This window comes from Echinops telfairi, unplaced genomic scaffold (assembly GCF_000313985.2).
Source record: "Echinops telfairi isolate 266 unplaced genomic scaffold, ASM31398v2 ScPeMD7_655;HRSCAF=1070, whole genome shotgun sequence".
Lineage (NCBI taxonomy): Eukaryota > Metazoa > Chordata > Mammalia > Afrosoricida > Tenrecidae > Echinops > Echinops telfairi.
This window is the reverse complement of record NW_022104553.1, coordinates 34,166,493-34,183,666: the sequence shown is the minus strand read 5'-3', so window position 1 is coordinate 34,183,666 and position 17,174 is coordinate 34,166,493. Positions and strand designations below refer to the sequence as shown.

General features: G+C 58.1%; 4 protein-coding genes across 7 annotated transcripts in view; 1 reads left to right on the top strand and 3 right to left on the bottom strand.

Annotated features, from left to right (window-relative positions):
* Window positions 1–5,880, bottom strand: part of TBCB (tubulin folding cofactor B) — an 8,645-nt gene extending 2,765 nt beyond the window's left edge. Inside the window, exons 1-4 of one of the 2 annotated variants that reach the window (XM_004715814.2) lie at window positions 5,662–5,880; window positions 5,202–5,345; window positions 3,433–3,529; window positions 2,619–2,810 (exon numbers count right to left, since the gene is read on the bottom strand). In XM_004715814.2, the coding sequence (XP_004715871.1) occupies window positions 2,619–2,810; window positions 3,433–3,529; window positions 5,202–5,345; window positions 5,662–5,775 (547 nt within the window). In that variant the 5' untranslated portion in view covers window positions 5,776–5,880. The remainder of the gene's footprint in view (window positions 1–2,618; window positions 2,811–3,432; window positions 3,530–5,201; window positions 5,346–5,661) is intronic. The other variant, XM_045292992.1, reaches the window with a different exon arrangement.
* Window positions 5,881–6,074: 194 nt separating this feature from the next.
* Window positions 6,075–13,585, top strand: POLR2I (RNA polymerase II subunit I). 3 transcript variants are annotated; one of them, XM_045292759.1, is made up of 6 exons: window positions 6,075–6,254; window positions 6,529–6,583; window positions 6,808–6,881; window positions 6,975–7,049; window positions 7,129–7,180; window positions 7,371–7,493. In XM_045292759.1, the coding sequence occupies exons 1-6, from the start codon at window positions 6,235–6,237 to the stop codon at window positions 7,431–7,433; spliced, it is 339 nt and encodes a 112-aa protein (XP_045148694.1). In that variant the 5' UTR covers window positions 6,075–6,234; the 3' UTR covers window positions 7,434–7,493. The 3 variants fall into 3 exon arrangements, with proteins under 3 accessions (XP_045148694.1, XP_045148693.1, XP_004715870.1); XM_045292758.1 differs by lacking the exons at window positions 6,075–6,254; window positions 7,371–7,493 and adding exons at window positions 6,275–6,451; window positions 13,280–13,585; XM_004715813.2 differs by lacking the exon at window positions 6,075–6,254 and adding an exon at window positions 6,275–6,451.
* Window positions 7,513–9,536, bottom strand: OVOL3 (ovo like zinc finger 3). The gene is made up of 4 exons (XM_013008057.2): window positions 9,443–9,536; window positions 9,299–9,363; window positions 8,235–8,436; window positions 7,513–7,756 (listed from the first exon to the last, which is right to left on the bottom strand). Exons 1-4 carry the CDS (start codon window positions 9,534–9,536, stop codon window positions 7,548–7,550), a joined length of 570 nt encoding a protein of 189 aa, XP_012863511.1. The 3' UTR covers window positions 7,513–7,547.
* Window positions 13,586–14,125: 540 nt separating the features above from the next.
* Window positions 14,126–17,174, bottom strand: part of WDR62 (WD repeat domain 62) — a 42,578-nt gene continuing 39,529 nt past the window's right edge. The window contains exons 26-32 of the mRNA XM_045292717.1: window positions 16,832–16,966; window positions 16,479–16,593; window positions 16,253–16,361; window positions 16,103–16,163; window positions 15,388–16,008; window positions 14,566–14,711; window positions 14,126–14,486 (exon numbers count right to left, since the gene is read on the bottom strand). Coding sequence (XP_045148652.1) covers window positions 14,208–14,486; window positions 14,566–14,711; window positions 15,388–16,008; window positions 16,103–16,163; window positions 16,253–16,361; window positions 16,479–16,593; window positions 16,832–16,966 — 1,466 coding nt within the window. The 3' untranslated portion in view covers window positions 14,126–14,207. The remainder of the gene's footprint in view (window positions 14,487–14,565; window positions 14,712–15,387; window positions 16,009–16,102; window positions 16,164–16,252; window positions 16,362–16,478; window positions 16,594–16,831; window positions 16,967–17,174) is intronic.

The window sequence follows — 17,174 nt, the reverse complement described above, 5'->3', positions numbered from 1 at the left end:
AAAAATCCTATTATCATGAATAAGGGGGAGTGTGGGGTGGGGACCCAAAGCCCATCTGTAGGTAACTGGACACCCCCTTACTGAAGGGTCGCAGGAAGGAGACAAGCCAGTCAGGGTGCAGTGTAGCAATGATGAAACATACAACTTTCCTCTAGTTCCCCCCACTATCATGATCCCAAGGGAGGGGAAAAAATGAAGAGCTGATACCAAGGGCTCAAGTAGAAAGTAAATGTTTTGAGAATGATGATGGTAACAAATGTACAAATGTGCATGACACAATGGATATATGTATGGACTGTGATAAGAGTTGTACGAGCCCCCAATAAAATGATTTAAAAAAATCAACAGTTTAAAAAACACACAAATAAATGAGTAAGCATTTCTCCAAAGAAAATATACAAATAATCCACCTGCATATGAAAAGCCGCTCACCCTCAGCCATTACAGCAATGGAAATCAAAACACAAGGGGTCACCACTTCACAACTTACACACCAAATAGCCCCAAACAAACAACAAAAACCAGGGTGTGCAGTCAATTCGGTCACAGTGACCCCATTGGACAGAAGAGAGCGGCCCCACAGGGCTTCCATGGCGGCGACACCCCGTCTTTCTCCCATGGAGCCCCTGGTGGGTTCACCCTGCCATCCCTCCGACCATCGGAGTGCAACACTTCACCACTGCACTAGAGGCTCCGCCAGCAGCCATCTGGATGGCTTGAAGGTTTGGCGAAGAAATGCAGAAATTAGAACCCTCCTCCGGTGCTGGGGGGAATGCAGAATGGTCCAGCTGCTTCAGAAAACAATGTCAGAGTTACCATGTGACACAAGACTTTAACTTCTTAATAAAAAGCCCCCATCAAATCCACTACCAGGGAGCGTCAATGCTGACTCTTGGCAGGCCTGTAGGCGAGAACAGGCGACACAGCTTGACAGGAGGGGACAGCCTGTGCTGTCCCTCTCTCCTGAGGAATGGGTGGCTGGTGGGCTGGAACTGCCGACTCCATGGGCAGTAACTCCCTCTACCTTTTTCATTTCTAGGGGCACAGAATGCAGAGCCGCACAAATCCTTGCCCATGAACATTCACGGCCGTAGATTCGTCACAGCCCCCAACAGGAACCACCCAAAGGGCCGCCAACTGAGGACTGAAAGGTGGCACACGATTCAATGCTACTCGGCTCTGAGTACTGACATGTGTTACAACATGCAAGAACCATGAGAATAGCATGCCGAATGACGGGAGTCCGTCACAAAAGACCACGCCCTGTCATGTATGATGTCCCATCGTGTGAAATGACTAGAACAGGCACGCCCCTCGAGATAGCAAGCAGATTAGTGATTTCCTAGCCTGGTGCAGGTTGGCAGGAGGCCTTCTGGCGCTGTTAGGTGAGCAATGCTAACCTACCAAGGTGGATAGTTCAAAGCCACCAGCAGCTCTGAGGGGGGAAGACGAAGCTACCCGCTCCGTGAAGATCTACAGCCTCAGAAACCCTGTACATGAGTTGGCACCCACCTGATGGCAGTGGGTCTGGTTTGGGTTTCTGGTTGAGGGGAGTTGGGGGGGAGTAGGAAGTAACGACTGATGAGGATAGAGCTTATTTGGGGGGGTGATTACAAAAGGTTCAAAAACTGATTGTGATGGTGGGCACGCCATTCTATGAAAATGCTCAACATCAATGAACTGTATGCTTTACCTAAGTGAGCAGTGTGATCTGTGAATTGTATCTTGGTAAAGTTCTTACCACACACACACACACACAAAACCCCAACCCAAACCAACAAAACTCTACAAGGTTCCCCACCGACTGAAGGGCCCTTCATGGTCTGGCCCCACCCATGTCGCCAGTCACCAAGCTCCACCCCTTCCATCCCGCTCCCCCACTAGTCACACTGGCCTCCCCTTTCCCAGGACTGAACACCCCACGCTTGGTCCTGTCTCCCTCCCAGCTCACACACTTGTGACTCCTGGTTGGAACACTCTTCCCCATCTTTTTTTTTTTTTTTTTGGTCTACTGCTTCTTCTCCTTCAGAGAATCCCTCCACTAGCTAGTCTGCCTGAGCAATCAAAGGAGGGTCTGATAAACAAACAAACAAAACTCAAACTCCCCGCCACTGGGTGGATGCCGACTCACAGCAAGCCTAGGGGACAGGGCAGAGAGGGTGCTCCCGAGTCTCCGAAACGGTAGCTGTGAAAGGGAGTGAGCCAGCCTTGTCTTTCGCTCGAGGAGTGGCTGGTAGTTCCCAACAGTCGACCTTGAGGACCACAGGCCAACATGTAACTACTATGTCACCAGGGCTCCAACTTACTCTCCTTTCACACATCCACTGGGTGTCCTTCACCTCTGCCTGGCCCCCTCTGGCCTGTGCTGGCCCCATCCCAGCTCTGACTGCTGTGCGCTGTGTTCTCCTCAGCAGGGTTCCGATCCGATGAGCCTCGGGGTTCCTCCACCCCAACCTGCACCCCCTGCTTGTCATCCCCTCCCCAAACCACTCTGCCTGTGCCCCCCAGTCTCTGTCCTAAACTACAGCTGGGGCCTTTCAGGACAGGGCACAGTGAGTCTCCGGAACAAATGCATGGGTGGCATCCCCTCTCTGCCTTGGGCCCTTGGGGCCACGTACCGACATACATGACCGTGCCCCGGCGAGAGGGCAGGCTGGGCGCCTGCACCTCACAGCGGCTGCCCACATGGATGGCATCAGCCTGGAGCCTCTCCTCTTCGAGGCTCTGGGTGGCCTCGGCCTCCCGCTGGGCCCGCTCCTCTTCATTGTAGCGGCCCAGCTTGCTGCGCTTCAGGAAGGAACGGACAGAGTCTGTGGCAGGGCAGGAGAGAGGGGTTAGACACGGTCCCTGGCTGCGGCACTCTGGCCCACCCATTCCTAATGAAACTCTTCAATCCAAGGGTCAGAGAGCTTGCCTAGTGCTCCCACCACTGCCCCAGACCCTTCCTTGGGTTCCTTCCCGGGGTATGGATTCTAAAGGGATGAGGGATGACAACTGCCCCTTCCGTCTTGAAGCTCCCTTCATCCAGCCTCTGTATCCCACTGTCCCAGCTATTCCCCCATACACATGTGATCTGTCCCCACATGCCAACACTGGTCATCTGTCTGCTCCACATACTCTACCATCCACCACACGCCATCCCCCAGGTCCTAGACCACCGCATCCCTCCTCTGCTCTCTCGTGTTCCAACAGACGCCAATGCCAACCAGCCCACATTAGCCTCGCGTGCTCTGTCTATGCAAGCCTCACCCTCAGACCCCCATCAGTTCATCCCTGTCCCCAAATCCCACCCCACCCCATCCTCCCATGCCTCTGTCTGCCTCAGCTGTCCAATCACTAACCTTCCCAACATGCCAGTCTGCTCCCACACAGCCACAGGACCACATGCCCTCTGGTCTCCACAAGCCCCACCCTTGCCCCTGCCCCCTGTACCTTGTCTCTGGTCATAGGCTTCTTGTGAGAGCTTGTATTTCTCCACCTTGGACACATCCTCATACTCCCCAAGGCGGGCACCGCTGTGGTCGATGACCTGAGGTGAAGGGAGGAGAGGTCACTGGGGATGAGGCCTCCCAACCCGGGGAGCTCCTCCTGCAGGGCCCTGTCACGTTTTTTCACGGGGTTATGAACTGGCTCACATCTATTCCACACAGGCAACACGGGCCTCTCAGACTCGGCTCAGAGGTATATCCCTGGCACAACACAGATGCTCAACCCATCATCCATTGCCGTCAAGCGGCCACAAGTCAGAGCAACCCAATGAGGCAGCGCAGAACGGCTCCCTCTGGTTTCCAAGACTGTCACTCTTTCTGGAAGCAGACAGTTTCACCTCTCTCTCTCTGATAGCCTGGTGGGTTGGAATCACCAACCTTGTGACTAATGTTTAATCCACTGCACCAACAGGGCTCTTCAGAGGCTTGATCGTTATCCAAAAAATGAGAGAGAAAAGGAACCCATTCTTTGGGCACACTGGTTCCCAGAGTCAGGCCGAATGAAGTCAAAATGATCGCTTCAGCTTGCCTTCAGGAACATGAATTCTCTCCTAAGGCTGCTTTCTTCGAAATGGGCTCCTGTCTAGGCTTATTGACAGGTTCGACTCATCAGTCAACCAAGCTTCACAGGGTTTTCTTTCCATTGGGGGACTGTTCCATGTGCTAGGAATCCACTCTGGTGTGTGGGTGTTGGGAAGGTTGTGGGGGGGAGATAGACAGTACAGCAACCCAAGGGGAAAACTCATGAGCTCTGGTGGCATAGTAGGTTAGGCATTGGGCTGCTAACTACAAGGTCAGTGGTTCAAATGCACCAGCTGCTCTGAGGGAGAAAGATGAAACTTCCTGTTGCCATCAAGATTTACTGCCCTGGAAACCCACAGCAACAGTTCCCTGCCCTATAGGGGCACTAAAGGCCAGCACTGACACGCGAGCAAGGAGTTTAAGGAGAAGGCAGAAGGTGTCTTCAGTCTCACAGAACTCGGGGCAAAAACCCCCTAAAGCAAAGCAGCGCTTGACTTAGAAAACGGCACTACGATGAGAGTGGAAAGAAGGGGTGAGTTAGATGGGATCGAAAGAAGAAGCATCATCAACTGACAGTGACTGCCCAACCCATTTTACAGGTGAGTTACCCACGGAGGGTGGGGTGTCTAAAACGGCACGGTCACGATTGTGCAACTCTTCCTTGGTATGATCGAACGATGGAATGATATATGTCGGTGATGTGTCAATAAAACCGTTAAAGGGAAAAGAACCACCTGGGCTGAGGTAAGAGGAGCACAGGCAAAAGCCCTGGGGCAGATGCTGCTGGGCTGCCAGAACAGTAGTGAGGCTGGCGCTCCAGTGCATCCCAACTGCTCCCACCTCAATGCTCCCCTAATCCTCCTCCCACCCTGACTCTATTCCCTCCATGTGGCATGTCCTTCCCCTGCTTCTACCAGAGGTCACCAGTCCTCAGCCTTCAGATCTCAGCTCAGACATCCACTCATCTGGGAAGTCCTCCCGGCCTAAGAGCCTCCAGGTGGGGTAAGCACTTTCTCTGGGCACTCAGATCTCCTGGGTTCCCCCAGCTCACCGAGGGCTGTCACAACTTGGTGATGAGCCTGTCTCTCTCCCTGTTGGACTGGGGGCCCAAGGGGGCGGGACCTATCTTGGTTCGAGCACAGTAAGTATATGCTGGCTTAATAAGTGAATGGACAGCAAGTATAGGCTCACGTGGATGCGACACCCATCGTCCACAGGGTAGGAGCCCAAGAGGGCGTCTTCCTGGTCCAGCTTGCTGTAGAACTTGTCGTCAGCGCCATAGAGCTCCAGTTCCATGCATGACGCCGGGGTGCCCACCACCAGCTCCAGTTTACACTGTGGGGCGGGGGCTGTGTTAATGGCAGGGCTGGACCAAGTCCTGGCCCTAGTGCTCCACCCCACAGGTTCCACCGGGTTCTTTCGGGTTCCCGGTACCTGGCCTCCTGCTCGAATTCTCAGTCACTTCGCCTTCTTCCCGGCCCCACCTCGACTCTCAGTAACTTTAAGTGACCCGGGAGCGGCCCGATTCCCCATTTCGGGAACCTTAGATTACCTGTGGCCCTCGCACATTTCCCGCATCTCCATCGCTTCTTTGTCCCACCCCTCCAGGCCATGTGCCCCGCCCCCGCCGGACCCGCCCCCACGGCCACACCTTGAACTCAGCGATGGTGAGGCTACGACTGTACCGCTTCTCAGAGCGAAAGCTGTTGAGGGTGCTGCTGATGAATACAGTCACTGTGGGCGCCGAGATCCCGGTCACCTCCATCTCTCGCGCCTCCCGGGGCTCCCCGGCCAGCTTAGCCGCCTCACACCGGCTCCGCAGCTGCAGGCCGTCGCTTCCAGGCCGTCAGCTCCTCCCCCTGGCCAATCTGGCCAATCCGCGCTCTCCCGCGAGGATGATCAGCCAATCGCCGCCGCCCGGAAGAGCGCCTTGCCGTTTCCGTGGGTGGGCCCAGCCAATCCCGGGAGGCCTTCCAAGGCTCACTGTTCTCCAATCGCAGCCCAGGAAGGGACCTGGGCCGGCGGAGGCTGGAACCCAGCCGGAGGCCTGGCAAGCGCTCTCCTCGCCCTGCCCCGTTAGCTTGGCGCGTGTGCACCGCCCTGGCGCCAAGAGCACGGCTTCCTGCACACGCATCACGTAGGGCTTGGCCGGCTTTGGGACCAGAGTCATGCTAGTCCATAAACTGGGCAAGCGAGGCCGAGATAAAGAAGGAATTACTCTAGTATGCCAAGAGGCCGAAGCAAGTAATTAACTAGCCTCCGCTGGGAACTTACTGGGAAGCTCCGCCCCCTTTGGCGAAGCCACGGAGTCTGCGCCTTCCCGCGACCCGTAGCGCGTCGGAGCAGGCGCAGAAGGGCGGGGCGGGCCGCGCGTGCGTTACTATGGAGCCGGATGGTACTTATGAGCCGGGTTTCGTGGGCATTCGGTTCTGTCAGGAATGGTAAGGCCGGGGGAGTGGTAGCGGGAAGGGAGCCGGAACGACCCCAGGTCTGAACTTTGACCTCTCCCCCTGCGCAGTAACAACATGCTGTATCCCAAGGAAGACAAAGAGAATCGCATTCTACTTTACGCGGTTAGTGCGAGCCCTCGGACGGCCCCCGCTGCCCGGCCTGCGCCCTTCCGTCCGCCCCCCGGTCCGCCCCCCGCACGTGTGGGCTTTGTGTGTGGCCCTCCTCCACGGAAGCCGATGCTCCTGCCTCACCCATCCCGAGGGGACCCTGCACGCACGGGGCGGACGCTGGCCTGGCTTCCGCCCCGCCGTCAGTCACCCCACCTTCCCGCCACTTCCCCCCCTAGTGCCGGAACTGCGACTACCAGCAAGAGGCCGACAACAGCTGCATCTACGTCAACAAGATCACGCACGAAGTGGAGTGAGTGGCATAAGGGGGTGCACCGGAGGGTGCGGGGGCGGCGTCTTTGGGAGGCTCGGGAACCTGAACCTGACCCCCACCCTACTTGCACAGTGAACTGACCCAGATCATCGCCGACGTGTCCCAGGACCCTACGCTGCCCCGGACCGAGGACCACCCGTGCCAGAAGTGAGGCCGGGCCGGGCTTGGGATGGGGCCTGGAGGCTGGGAAGGGCGCCGGCGCTGAAAGGTAAACCTGTGCCTCCAGGTGTGGCCACAAGGAGGCGGTGTTTTTCCAGTCGCACAGCGCCCGGGCCGAGGTGAGTGGCATCTGCCCAGGGTTTGCCCCCCCTCCCCGTGGGATACTAGGGTTGGTACCCGGTCCTTCCAATTCAAGCCCCCTGGTCCTGCCTTGGCCCAGTATGAAAGGCCCTGCTTTCTAACATTTGAAGGAGGGAGGGGTCGTAGGGAGGACTCCCCAGTGGGGTGCTAACTGAACCCCCCCTCCAGGACGCTATGCGACTCTACTACGTGTGCACAGCCCCACACTGCGGTCACCGCTGGACTGAGTGAGCCTTGCCACCTCCACTACCCCCCTCCCCGAGTGTTAGATAATAGAGCCGGTTTCTGTGAGTACGTTTCTTGTGTTTATTTGCCCCTGTTGCAGCGGCCCGCAGGTGTACCGGCTCATGCCAGGCGGTGCAGGCCGCGGTGCTGGGCGTAGGCGTCGGGTCTCGAGCTGGTGAAGCCACAGTCTTCACACACGTGTAGCTTCTCGCGCCGCTCGCGGTAGGCGTAGCTGGCCGGCTGCCCGTGCACCTTGGCCAGATGGGCCTCTAGCGAGCAGCGCTGCGTAAATGCTTTGCCACAGGCGCCACAGCGGAATGGCCGGATCCCTGTCCAGTGGGGCAGGTGGTGACAGGACGGTCAGAAACTGCCTCCAATTCCAAGCTGCCCCACCTTGCTAATCCAAGTCAGGCCGCCAAATATTCTGAGTCCCCTCCCAGATGAGTCTGAATCGACTTGGTGGCAGTGGTTTTTATTTTTTTGCTTCCACCTGCTACCTGAAGAAACCTGTGCCCCAGCCCCTGCCCCATGGCAGGTCTCCTTCCTACCTGGAAATCTGATCTGAACCCAGTGACCAGCAGTTTCAACACTTCCCTCCCTCCTCAGGGCAAGCTCTGCCTCTGCCCTGGGGGCCTCCTTACACCACCAGCTGGGCGTTCGGGGATACCGGGTCCCACAGCTCATGTTGGCTGTGTCTGTGCCCAGTTTACGGCAACTCTGGGAACTCCGTATCCCCAAGCACTCCCCATCCATCCATTTGAGTCTGCCCCACCTGGGGCTTCGCAGCCCTTCCTTGCCCCCGCTCACCTGTGTGTGTCCTCATATGGCGCTTGAGATCGAAGGCATCATGGAAGCCCTTGCTGCAGTAGTGACACACGTGGCGGCGCGCCGGGCTGTGACACTTGAGGTGCCGGGTCAGCATGCGCTGCAGCGGGAAAGCCTTGGGGCACAGCGGACAGTCAAGAGCCCGGGGGGCCTTGGGAGCTGGAGTCACAGTGCCCTGTGTGGGCTGTGGGGGAAGGAACATGCCCGGTTAGCCCCTCTGCCACCCCTGCCCCTGTACCCCACCCTGTCCGGTTCTCCACAGATCAGGGCAGTCTGGTGAGGATCTTGGTGTGCAAGTGCCACCTGTAGGGGCTTCCTGGACTGTCCCCGTCCCCCTGGCCAATGCATTTTGTTCTCTCTCCTCCCCTCCTCACTAGTGTGTTGTTCAAGAAAGGCTGGGGGTTTGTCTTGTATGCTAAGTACCCAGTCAGTAAACAGCGTCATGATGGCAAGCACCGGTGTGCTGGAAGGGCTCCTTTCCCTCCCCTCATTCCTGGTCCCGCATCAGGTCTTCTGACAAGCCAGTCACTTGGCTTGAGTCCTGTTCTTCTGCCCTGGGGAAATGGTGCTTGGGATGGGACTTCAGATCTCCGCATGTGCTCACTACTAAGGGAAGACAGTCTGGCAAAAGGGGCTCATGGATGGAAAGGCCCTGAGACAAGAGGGCATGCCCCAATCAACTCTTTAAGAGCACATGGGGGGGGGGGGCCCTAAGGCAGCGGTTCTCAACCTGTGGGTCTCGACTCCTTTGGGGGGTGTTGTCGAACGACCATTTCACAGGGGTCGCCTAATACATCCTACACATCAGATATTTACATTACGATTCATAACAGTAGCAAACTTACAGTTATGAAGTAGCAACGAAAATAACTTTATGGTTGGGGGGGTCACCATAACATGAACTGTATTAAAGGGTCTCGGCATTAGGAAGGTTGAGAACCAGTGCCCTAAGGCAAGAGGGCATGTCCCAATCAACCCTAAGCATAGGTGGTCCACTGTGAGCAAGGGTGAAACAGCGGGGTGCTATGGGCCCCTTGCAGACTCACCGCTGCCCAGGAGTCCCCACGGCTGGAAGCCTGGTGTGCTGGGCGTCCTCCCAGGCTGCTGCAGTCTGAGGAGAGAAGCCAGATCATCATCATGAGACTGAGCATGGCATCAGGCCCACGCCCCTGGCCCAGCGAGGGACCCACCTGGGACATAGTCATCTCCCCGGAGCTGGTCAGGCAGGTGACCCCAGTTGGGTGGCTGTGGACGCCGACTCCTGACTAGAAAGGCACGGGGCATTGCCTCCAGGAAGGGTGAGCTGGCTCCCAGCACACATGGGCTCCTGCCACCACCTGCTACTGGACCTCAGCCCTGGACAGCTTATTCCTGCTGGGGAGGGAGGGGGGGCTGCATGGAGGAGCCTCCTTCCCTATGCAAATCCGGTGACAAGCTAGGAAGCCAACTTAACTGGCTCCCCTCACTTTGTGGTGGGGCCATCCTTCACCCCTCCTGCCCCAGGGGTCTGAGGACAGCCTTTGCTGCCCCTCCCGGTCAGGAGGATGGCAAGGTTTAGACAAGAGGGGCCTCAGCAGCTTTTGAAGGGTGAGGCCAGGAGCCTGGGTCCCCTGGGAGCCCCCGTTGACCCCCATGTAACTGGCAAGGCAGAGGAGCTGCGTGTTTGGCAGGCAAATGAGACCACCTGACATCCAACGGCCAGGGAGTGTGCGCCGGCCAGCCTGCCTGCCTATTCAAATCACAGCAGCTGTCTGGAAGCCAGGGCGGCAGGAGTGGCAGTGATTGCCCTGTTCAGTGTGGCGGGAGCTCAGGGGCCCATAGAGCCAGGTTTCAGGCTGTGCAGCCTTGGGCAGGATCCTCTGCTCTGGTCTTCAGATAACCTGAGTGCAGTGTTGAGGTGTGGTGGGTATTCAAACTCTTAACTGTTAATACTGCATACCTAGTGGTTTCCTGGAGGTCCCCCGCACCCTACTATCCTACTATCGCCCAGAAACTTTAGGGGGTCCTAGGACCCTGCCCCAGCACTCTGGCCAGGCACAATCAGGCATTAAGGGTTTTGGATATTCCCTATGCCATTAACATACTTCATTGATTCACCTAACAATTTTCTGAACTCCAGCTGTGGGCCAGGCATAGGCTCGAAGAGGCAAGATGGACAGTGGCCACCTCTGGGTTCTGGGTGGCTTCCTGGGTGTGAGCCTGGACGAGGGGAGGGGGGTTTGAGTGAAGGCATGGAGGATGTGTTCCAGGCAGAGGGCATAGTTCTACAAAGGGTTGTTGGTGGTGTAAGCATAGTTCAGTATTCGTACGAGTGCCCTCGGGGAAGCCACAGGCTCTAGTGCCCCAGGTGTCTTGCCCAGAGAGCTTGGCTTGTTTTGCCTCAGCAGGAGGGCCTGGGCACTCTTACTCACCCACCAAGCCTCAGTTTCTTCATCTGGAAAATAAGTGGGCATGTGGTCTGGGGTGGTTAGGACGTCTTCAGGGGTGGGCCACTTCGACTAGCAGCTGAGCCTCCATTGGCCCATCTGTGATGGGGCGCTCCAACAGCGTCAGCTCCCAAGGTGGTTGGATTTCACGTGGTCCCAAAGCGTCGTCATGCTCAGGACCTGGGCTTGTGAGGGCCGCCCGCGGTGGTGAGGTGTGCAGTGCAGGCAGGCAGTACTGGGAAGAAGCGGCTTACACACAGGTTATGCGCCAGCTGCTCTTCTCCAGTGCCCAGTTCTCCTTGCCCACCCTGCAACATCTCTTCTCAGTGTGGGCTGCTGAAAACACGCCAGGGGAGATGGGGTGCTAGGTATGGGCACTCTGTGGGCTGCCCTGCCAGGCTCAGGCAGGCAGCTGCAGCACCGGGCTCTTTGGGAACTCCACAGCCCTGGAGGGTGGAAGGGGAGTAGGGTCAGGGTTTTGATTCCCCCAATGCCCTCCATGTGGGGTCGCCAGGGGCTGGCTGTCTCCTTCATAAGGGCCTAGCTTTCCACAGGGCAACCTCAGCTTGCTCCCCTGGGTTTGTTCCCTGGTGCCTCACATCCTGGGCACAGCAAGGCTCCAGGGGCCTGCCCCAGCCCTTGCAGTGTCCCTCTCCTTGCCCCCACCAGTGCAAAGGGTCCCTTTGCTCAGCCTGTCCTGAGAGAACGTGAGCAACCTTTTTCCCACTGGGTCGGTCCCTCTTGGTGTGCATACCTGTATCCCCCTACCCCAACACCTCCTCACCAGCAGGAGTTTCTCAACTAACCGATTTGCATAGAGAGGAGGAAGTCTGGTTCTCCCAAGGCTCAATTTTGTTGGAGCTGTAACGTGTCCAGGACAGGGGGACGGAAAGTTAGTCTCCGCTCCTGTTGCCTGAGACCGGGCTATGACCCAGCAGGATCTGCACCCCCATCTCCTGGTGGCCTTTGCCCCGGGACAACTGCTGGGTGCTGCAACAGCCAGTGCTACAGCTGTGACTCAGGGAGATCACAAGTGACCTTACTTTCTGGGGAACCCTAAAGACTGGTCTGCAGGTCATACCCACCAGCGGCTCCCTAGGAAGACGAGGTTCTGCTCTGGAGTGACAGCCTGGGAGAGTGGGTCTCTGCTCTGTAAGGTCGTGAAGTTGCCTTGGACTTAATGGCAGCGGGTTTGGGTTTTACTGCATGGGGGCTTGGCCCCCAGAAGCCGTGTTTGTCATTTGGAGACGAAGCTTTATGACATAGGCCAGAAGTCCTAGGTTGGTCTCTAGGGTGTCCTAGGTACCAGACAGCAAATCCTGCCTTTGGGGGGCCTTGGATGAGGTAGCTTCAATGCATCTAATTAATATGGCCCTTCTAGCCATGGTCTTTTATGGTTCCTAAGTAATGATTGGGTCTGACTATGCAAATAAGGTGCTTGTAGCCCACCATAAGGATTGGACCATTGGCAGCTAATGCAAACGAAATGTGGCACCTATGATGGTGAAAGCCCTGGGCCAGGATTTTGATCGGGCTATAACTCAGTGGTTTCAGGAGCATCACTCCTCCCCTTTGCCTGTGGTTATGGCCCCATTTGGGAGTGAGTTGTCCCTACAGTAGAGGCAGGATTAGGGTGGGATGTGTCTGGAATCATGACCTCACACAAGTCACTATCCTTAATGCAGTTATGCCCTTACCTTCCTTATTCAAGTCACACTTGTGTCACCTGTGCCCAGTATAGGACAAAACTTCAAAGAAGTTTGTGGAAGAATGGGGTTCAAAGGTAACATGTGACTCCCATGCAGCCTTTGAAGCTTCCTTGCACATATGAGTGCTCTGGCAAAATTCACGTTCCTGCTTTACATTCAGCACCTGCTTCCGCTTCATCTGACCTGGTGCTCGAGCCAGTAAGCAGTCTGTTGCCTGATTTACTAGCCTCCACAGCCATGTGAGACAGTAGCCTCTTGTCTGATCTGCTGAATCGAGTTCCTTGGCCCCTGCATCTTTCTAAGTCAGGAGAAGCCACGAGGTGGATGCCTGACCCACAGATTTGGGACCAACCACCTCCACAACCACACGAGCCTTGACAGCTTAGTTCAGAGATGTTGCAGCAAATCACAGACCCAGTCAGGAGGGTGTGCACTGAGGGGAGGACGAGCTGACATTAGAGATGTCAGTAGGGCTGCCGGTTGGGAGAGTGGGACATTGAGGATACCTTTAGCTCCAGCCTCATAGGAGCCAGCTTTTGTGCTGAGCCTTTTAGAAGAAAGTGTTTAGTGGCCAAGCTAGGCAGAAGCAAAAGGAGCGAGGGCTTCAGGATTGACTTGGGGTGGTGGTTGAGGGGAGGGTGGGGAGATAGGGAGCCTCCCAGCAAAGGTTCAACCATTCTGGACTCTCCGGGCTTCCCAAGGAAGGGTGGGGAGCCTTGAGGATCAACTAGCAGTGGACAGATGCCAAGAGATTTCATGTCATAGAGTAAATCGTTCTTGTGAATGTTTTTGGAGTTGTCATGAAACAAGATTCTGCTCTTTGTGGCTCCTCCTATTGCCCTTCCCTCCCCATTCCTGCCTTTCTGCCTAATCATGTTGAGTTCCCCCACAGCTCGATGGAGCCACGAGCAAGACACCCCACAGCTCGATGGAGCCATGAGCAAGACACCCCACAGCTCGATGGAGCCATGAGCAAGACACCCCACAGCTCGATGGAGCCATGAGCAAGACACCCCACAGCTCGATGGAGCCACGAGCAAGACACGGGATTTCTTTGGGGCCGGTTTCTGATGGAACTGGAGGCATGGAGGGTCTAGGTCACAGCAAGCCCTATGGTAGGGCTGTACTTGTGGCCACATGATGCCTTCCTTTTCATAGGGACTTGGAATAAAGGGGGCTTTTGTGGTCCTGAGGACCCTTCTTGGCAGATACAGCACTTGGCCCGGGAGAGCTGGGTCCAGGCTGAGAGGTTCTGGATGTTGTCTCAGGCACAGTTCTGCTGCGGGGTTATTCCAGTGGGCTAGGCAGCCCAGTGGGTAAGCCTGTTTGGCTTTCCTATTTACTCTGATGCAGCGAGGAGAACAATAACCTGGGCCACGTAGCTTCAGCAGGGCCCCATGCCAGTGCTACAATGACACACTGGGTCACCCGCTGGGTGACTGTTGTCCCTGGGGGCTCTTGGGCATTAGGGGTGGGGAAGTAGGGTGGCCAAGCCCCTCCCTAGAACAGAGTGGAGCTTCACTGGATAAGCCCCGCGTGGCCCTCCATGATCCCCTCCCTGGGCCAGCGATCAGGAATTTGGGAGCCACAGCCCTGGGGTTGTTGTTTCTGCCCCCCAACTTCTTGGGGCAGTTGGTCCCACCTTCGCCACTTTGGAGTCCTGGAACAGGGACAGACCCAGACACTCCCAACAGTCCTACTTGCGCATCACCCACCCTGCATCCACCGCCAGGAATGGTTCCCCTAAGCTGTCCATTTATTTGTGGAAAATACATCATCTCGTCAGGGCCAGGACTGCGGGGGCAGGGCACTGCCAGCCGTCAGTCCAACCCTGCCCCTGCCCTCCTCCGCACGGCCTGCACCAACAGCTCCGAGTAGTGTTCCAGCAGGGCCTGCAAATGTGGGCTGGCCAGAGGGCAGAGTGTAGGTGGGGAGGCGGAGTCTGGGCTGGCCAGGGGCAGGGGCAGGGCCTGTGGGGGGGGCATCTCCGGCCCGCCCAGCCAGCTGGCCTCCAGCTGCTGTTGGATCCAGAGGAAGGTGGACGCCAGTGCCGTCTGGGCCTGCTGCTGCTCGGGGCTGACCTGGCCACTGGAGACCACCTGCGAGGGATGCCGGCACTGTCAGGGGCCACCCAGGCTGGGCCCATCCAGCCCGGCCGGACCTCCAGGCTCAGCTTACCACCAGGTAGAGGTCGAGGGCCTCTTGAAAGGCAGTCTGCAGCCTGTGCACGACGGGCCCCACACTGCTCAGTTCCAGGGAGGCTGGAGGCTGGCTTCCCACTGGCACGTCGCCCTCCTCCCAGGGTCCAGGGCTGCTGAGCGCCTCTGGGGGCAAAGGGAGGAGCTGTGATGAGGGGCCTCCACATGCCACCTGGTCTGCAAGACCCCAGCTTCCCTCTGCTGGAGCACCTCACAAGGCCCCTCCCCAGCCCCCCCTCTGCTCCTCAGGTCCACGATCCCCCAAGCCCTTTCTCACACATCTGGTACAAGGCGGCAGCCACTGCCCCACCTCTCAGCCTGCACTCTTGCTCCCCTCCACTTTCTCTCCTAAGCACAAACACTTTGTGGCTAGATTTCTGTCTGGATGTCAGCCCCAATTAAAGATTGCAACCCCGGGAGGTGGGTGTGTGTCGGGGCACACGCTTCGGGGCGCTTGTTCACCGCTAGTCCGCCCCATGTCTGGAGGGCCTAGAACAAAGCCCAATGTGCACAGAACCCAGGTCCGCTGCCATCGAGCTCGTTCCAGAGGGCAGGGCAGAGCTGGCCCTGTGGGATTCGGAGGCTGTCCTTCATGGGAGCAGAAACCTGGTGGGTTTGAACTGCTGACCTTGGGGGTGGCAAACGGATGGACGTGTAGCCACTGGGCCACCTCACTGGAGTGTTCAAGGGCACATTTGTTCAGGACCAGTGTCTACCCCAAGCTGGCCCAAGTAGTGTATGATACGAGCTTAGAGGACAGTATCTCCTGGGGGTGGGGGTAGGGGAGGAGCGGGTAACTCACCGGGGGCAGGCTCCGGAATGGAGGCAGGGTTTCCAGGGATTCCCGGCCTGCTCTCTGGAAGCTGGGAGCTACTGGGGTGGGGGGGAAGGTCGAGGGGCTCAGGGGCAGGGATTCTGGGGCGAAAGGAGGCATCTTGAAGCCCGAGGGCACACGTGTTCACAGGGCTGGGGGGCAGGACGCTGGCTGCCGGGGCTGCAGCGCAGGGTGGGGTGGATGTCTCCAGTGGAGGTGAGGACAGCCGGAACCTGTCACAAATGCTGGAGGACAGGGTCAGTCTCAGGCTGGCACGGGCCTCGTGGTTGCCCCAGGAGTGCTCTTGGCACTCGCCATCAGCCCTGGGTGCTACCGTAGTGGTGAGGCCCTGGAGCTCGTGGCCCAGGGATGCCAGCTCCCCTGTGGAGGGGGGCCTGCCGAGGGGCCTGGTCTGCTCCCGGAGGGAAGGGCTGTGCGACATCTTCGCAGGGCAGTTGGCAGTGGCTTCCAGGTAGGAGTGGGTACAGGGAACGCAGACACCTTGACCCAGGACTGGGGTGGGTACAGAAGAGGGCGATAGGGGCTTCTTGTCTGTGGGCAGCACTGATGAGGTGGGGACACAGGGCTCCAGGCCCAAGGGGCACAGGGCTGTAAAGAAAAGAGAGCTCAGTCGTCTCACACTCTGGGCATGTGGGGTGGGGCACTGCCCAGCTGGGCACCCAGAGCCCCTGCTGTGACTCACTCAGAGGACGCCAGGCCTCCAGGGTCTCTTGGCGTCCCTCCGTCTCCTCCCCAGGGGGGACCTGCAGGCACAGGGCTGAGGTGAGGAGGAGGCCTCCGGGCCAGCAGCCCTGTCCCGAGGTGGGCGGCCCCGATACGATACAATACTCACGTTAGTCTGCTCTGCGGATGTGTAGCTAGTACCTGCTCTCAGGAACGCTGTGCCGGGTAGGCTGCCCTCCTGGCGCAGGGGCAGTCGGGGAGGAAAGGTGTGGGTGAACCTGTGAGGAGAGAGCCTGTGGGGGAGGGACACTCGCTCAGCCAGCCCTGGGTCATGGCTGGGAGACGCACCACTGCCCCCCTCCCGTTGGGGTACGGGACGGGCTCCTTAGACCCACCTGCGTGTCTTCTGTAGGCTGGAGAGGAACTGGGCCGAGATGCTCAGCCGGGGATTCAGGAAGAAGTCTTCAGCCTCCGAGGCCTTCACGTCTCTCAGGGGTCTGTGGAAGAGCTCTAGGGAAAGACGAGAGCCCTCAGAGCCCCCCGACAGCCTGCCCAAGACTCACGCCAGCCACCAGGCAGGCTCCCAGAGGGCCTCTGCCGCAGACAGACAGTGGGGAACTGTGCAGCTGGGTCCAGAAGGCAGAAAGGTGTGCCCTTCCACCCTCACTTGTCTGCCGGGGAGTCACGTGACCCCAGGGACGCCCACGCTGTGTCACCTGGGGTGAGCCCAGAGAGGAGCAGGGCCTACCCTCAGGGTGGCCGTCGGCCAGTGTCTCAAAGTGGTGCCGGAGGAACTTCTCCTGCTCGGGGGTCTGGGGCAGGGAGCTGTGGGGTAGGCCTGGCGCTTCGGGCAGGGGCAGCTCCTCTGCCATACCCTGGCGTCCTGTGGGTGGAGGAGGGAGGGGAGGACAGGACAGAAGCTGCCAACACCATGAGTCATGGAGATGCCACTCTCGACGGTGGTGAGCTGGGCCCGCCTGCCCCACACCCTGAGGACAGGCTGGGCTTCCAGGGAAGTAGGGGTGCTCAGTGAAGGCCAAGCTGGGGTTGATGTGCACAGAGCCTGCGGTTAGAAATGCGACCCCCCCCCC

What these genes read in the sequence shown, in the direction of transcription:
- POLR2I (XM_004715813.2), top strand. Translation starts at nt 6,393, where the DNA reads ATGGAGCCGGATGGTACTTATGAGCCGGGTTTCGTGGGCATTCGGTTC. An exon ending in GAGGACCACCCGTGCCAGAA is followed by an intron (nt 7,050 to 7,128) that starts GTGAGGCCGGGC and finishes CTGTGCCTCCAG; the next exon opens with GTGTGGCCACAAGGAGGCGG. An exon ending in CGCACAGCGCCCGGGCCGAG is followed by an intron (nt 7,181 to 7,370) that starts GTGAGTGGCATC and finishes CCCCCCCTCCAG; the next exon opens with GACGCTATGCGACTCTACTA.
- OVOL3 (XM_013008057.2), bottom strand. Translation starts at nt 9,536, where the DNA reads ATGCCCCGTGCCTTTCTAGTCAGGAGTCGGCGTCCACAGCCACCCAAC. An exon ending in GGGAGATGACTATGTCCCAG is followed by an intron (nt 9,364 to 9,442) that starts GTGGGTCCCTCG and finishes TTCTCTCCTCAG; the next exon opens with ACTGCAGCAGCCTGGGAGGA. An exon ending in CCATATGAGGACACACACAG is followed by an intron (nt 7,757 to 8,234) that starts GTGAGCGGGGGC and finishes CCCACTGGACAG; the next exon opens with GGATCCGGCCATTCCGCTGT.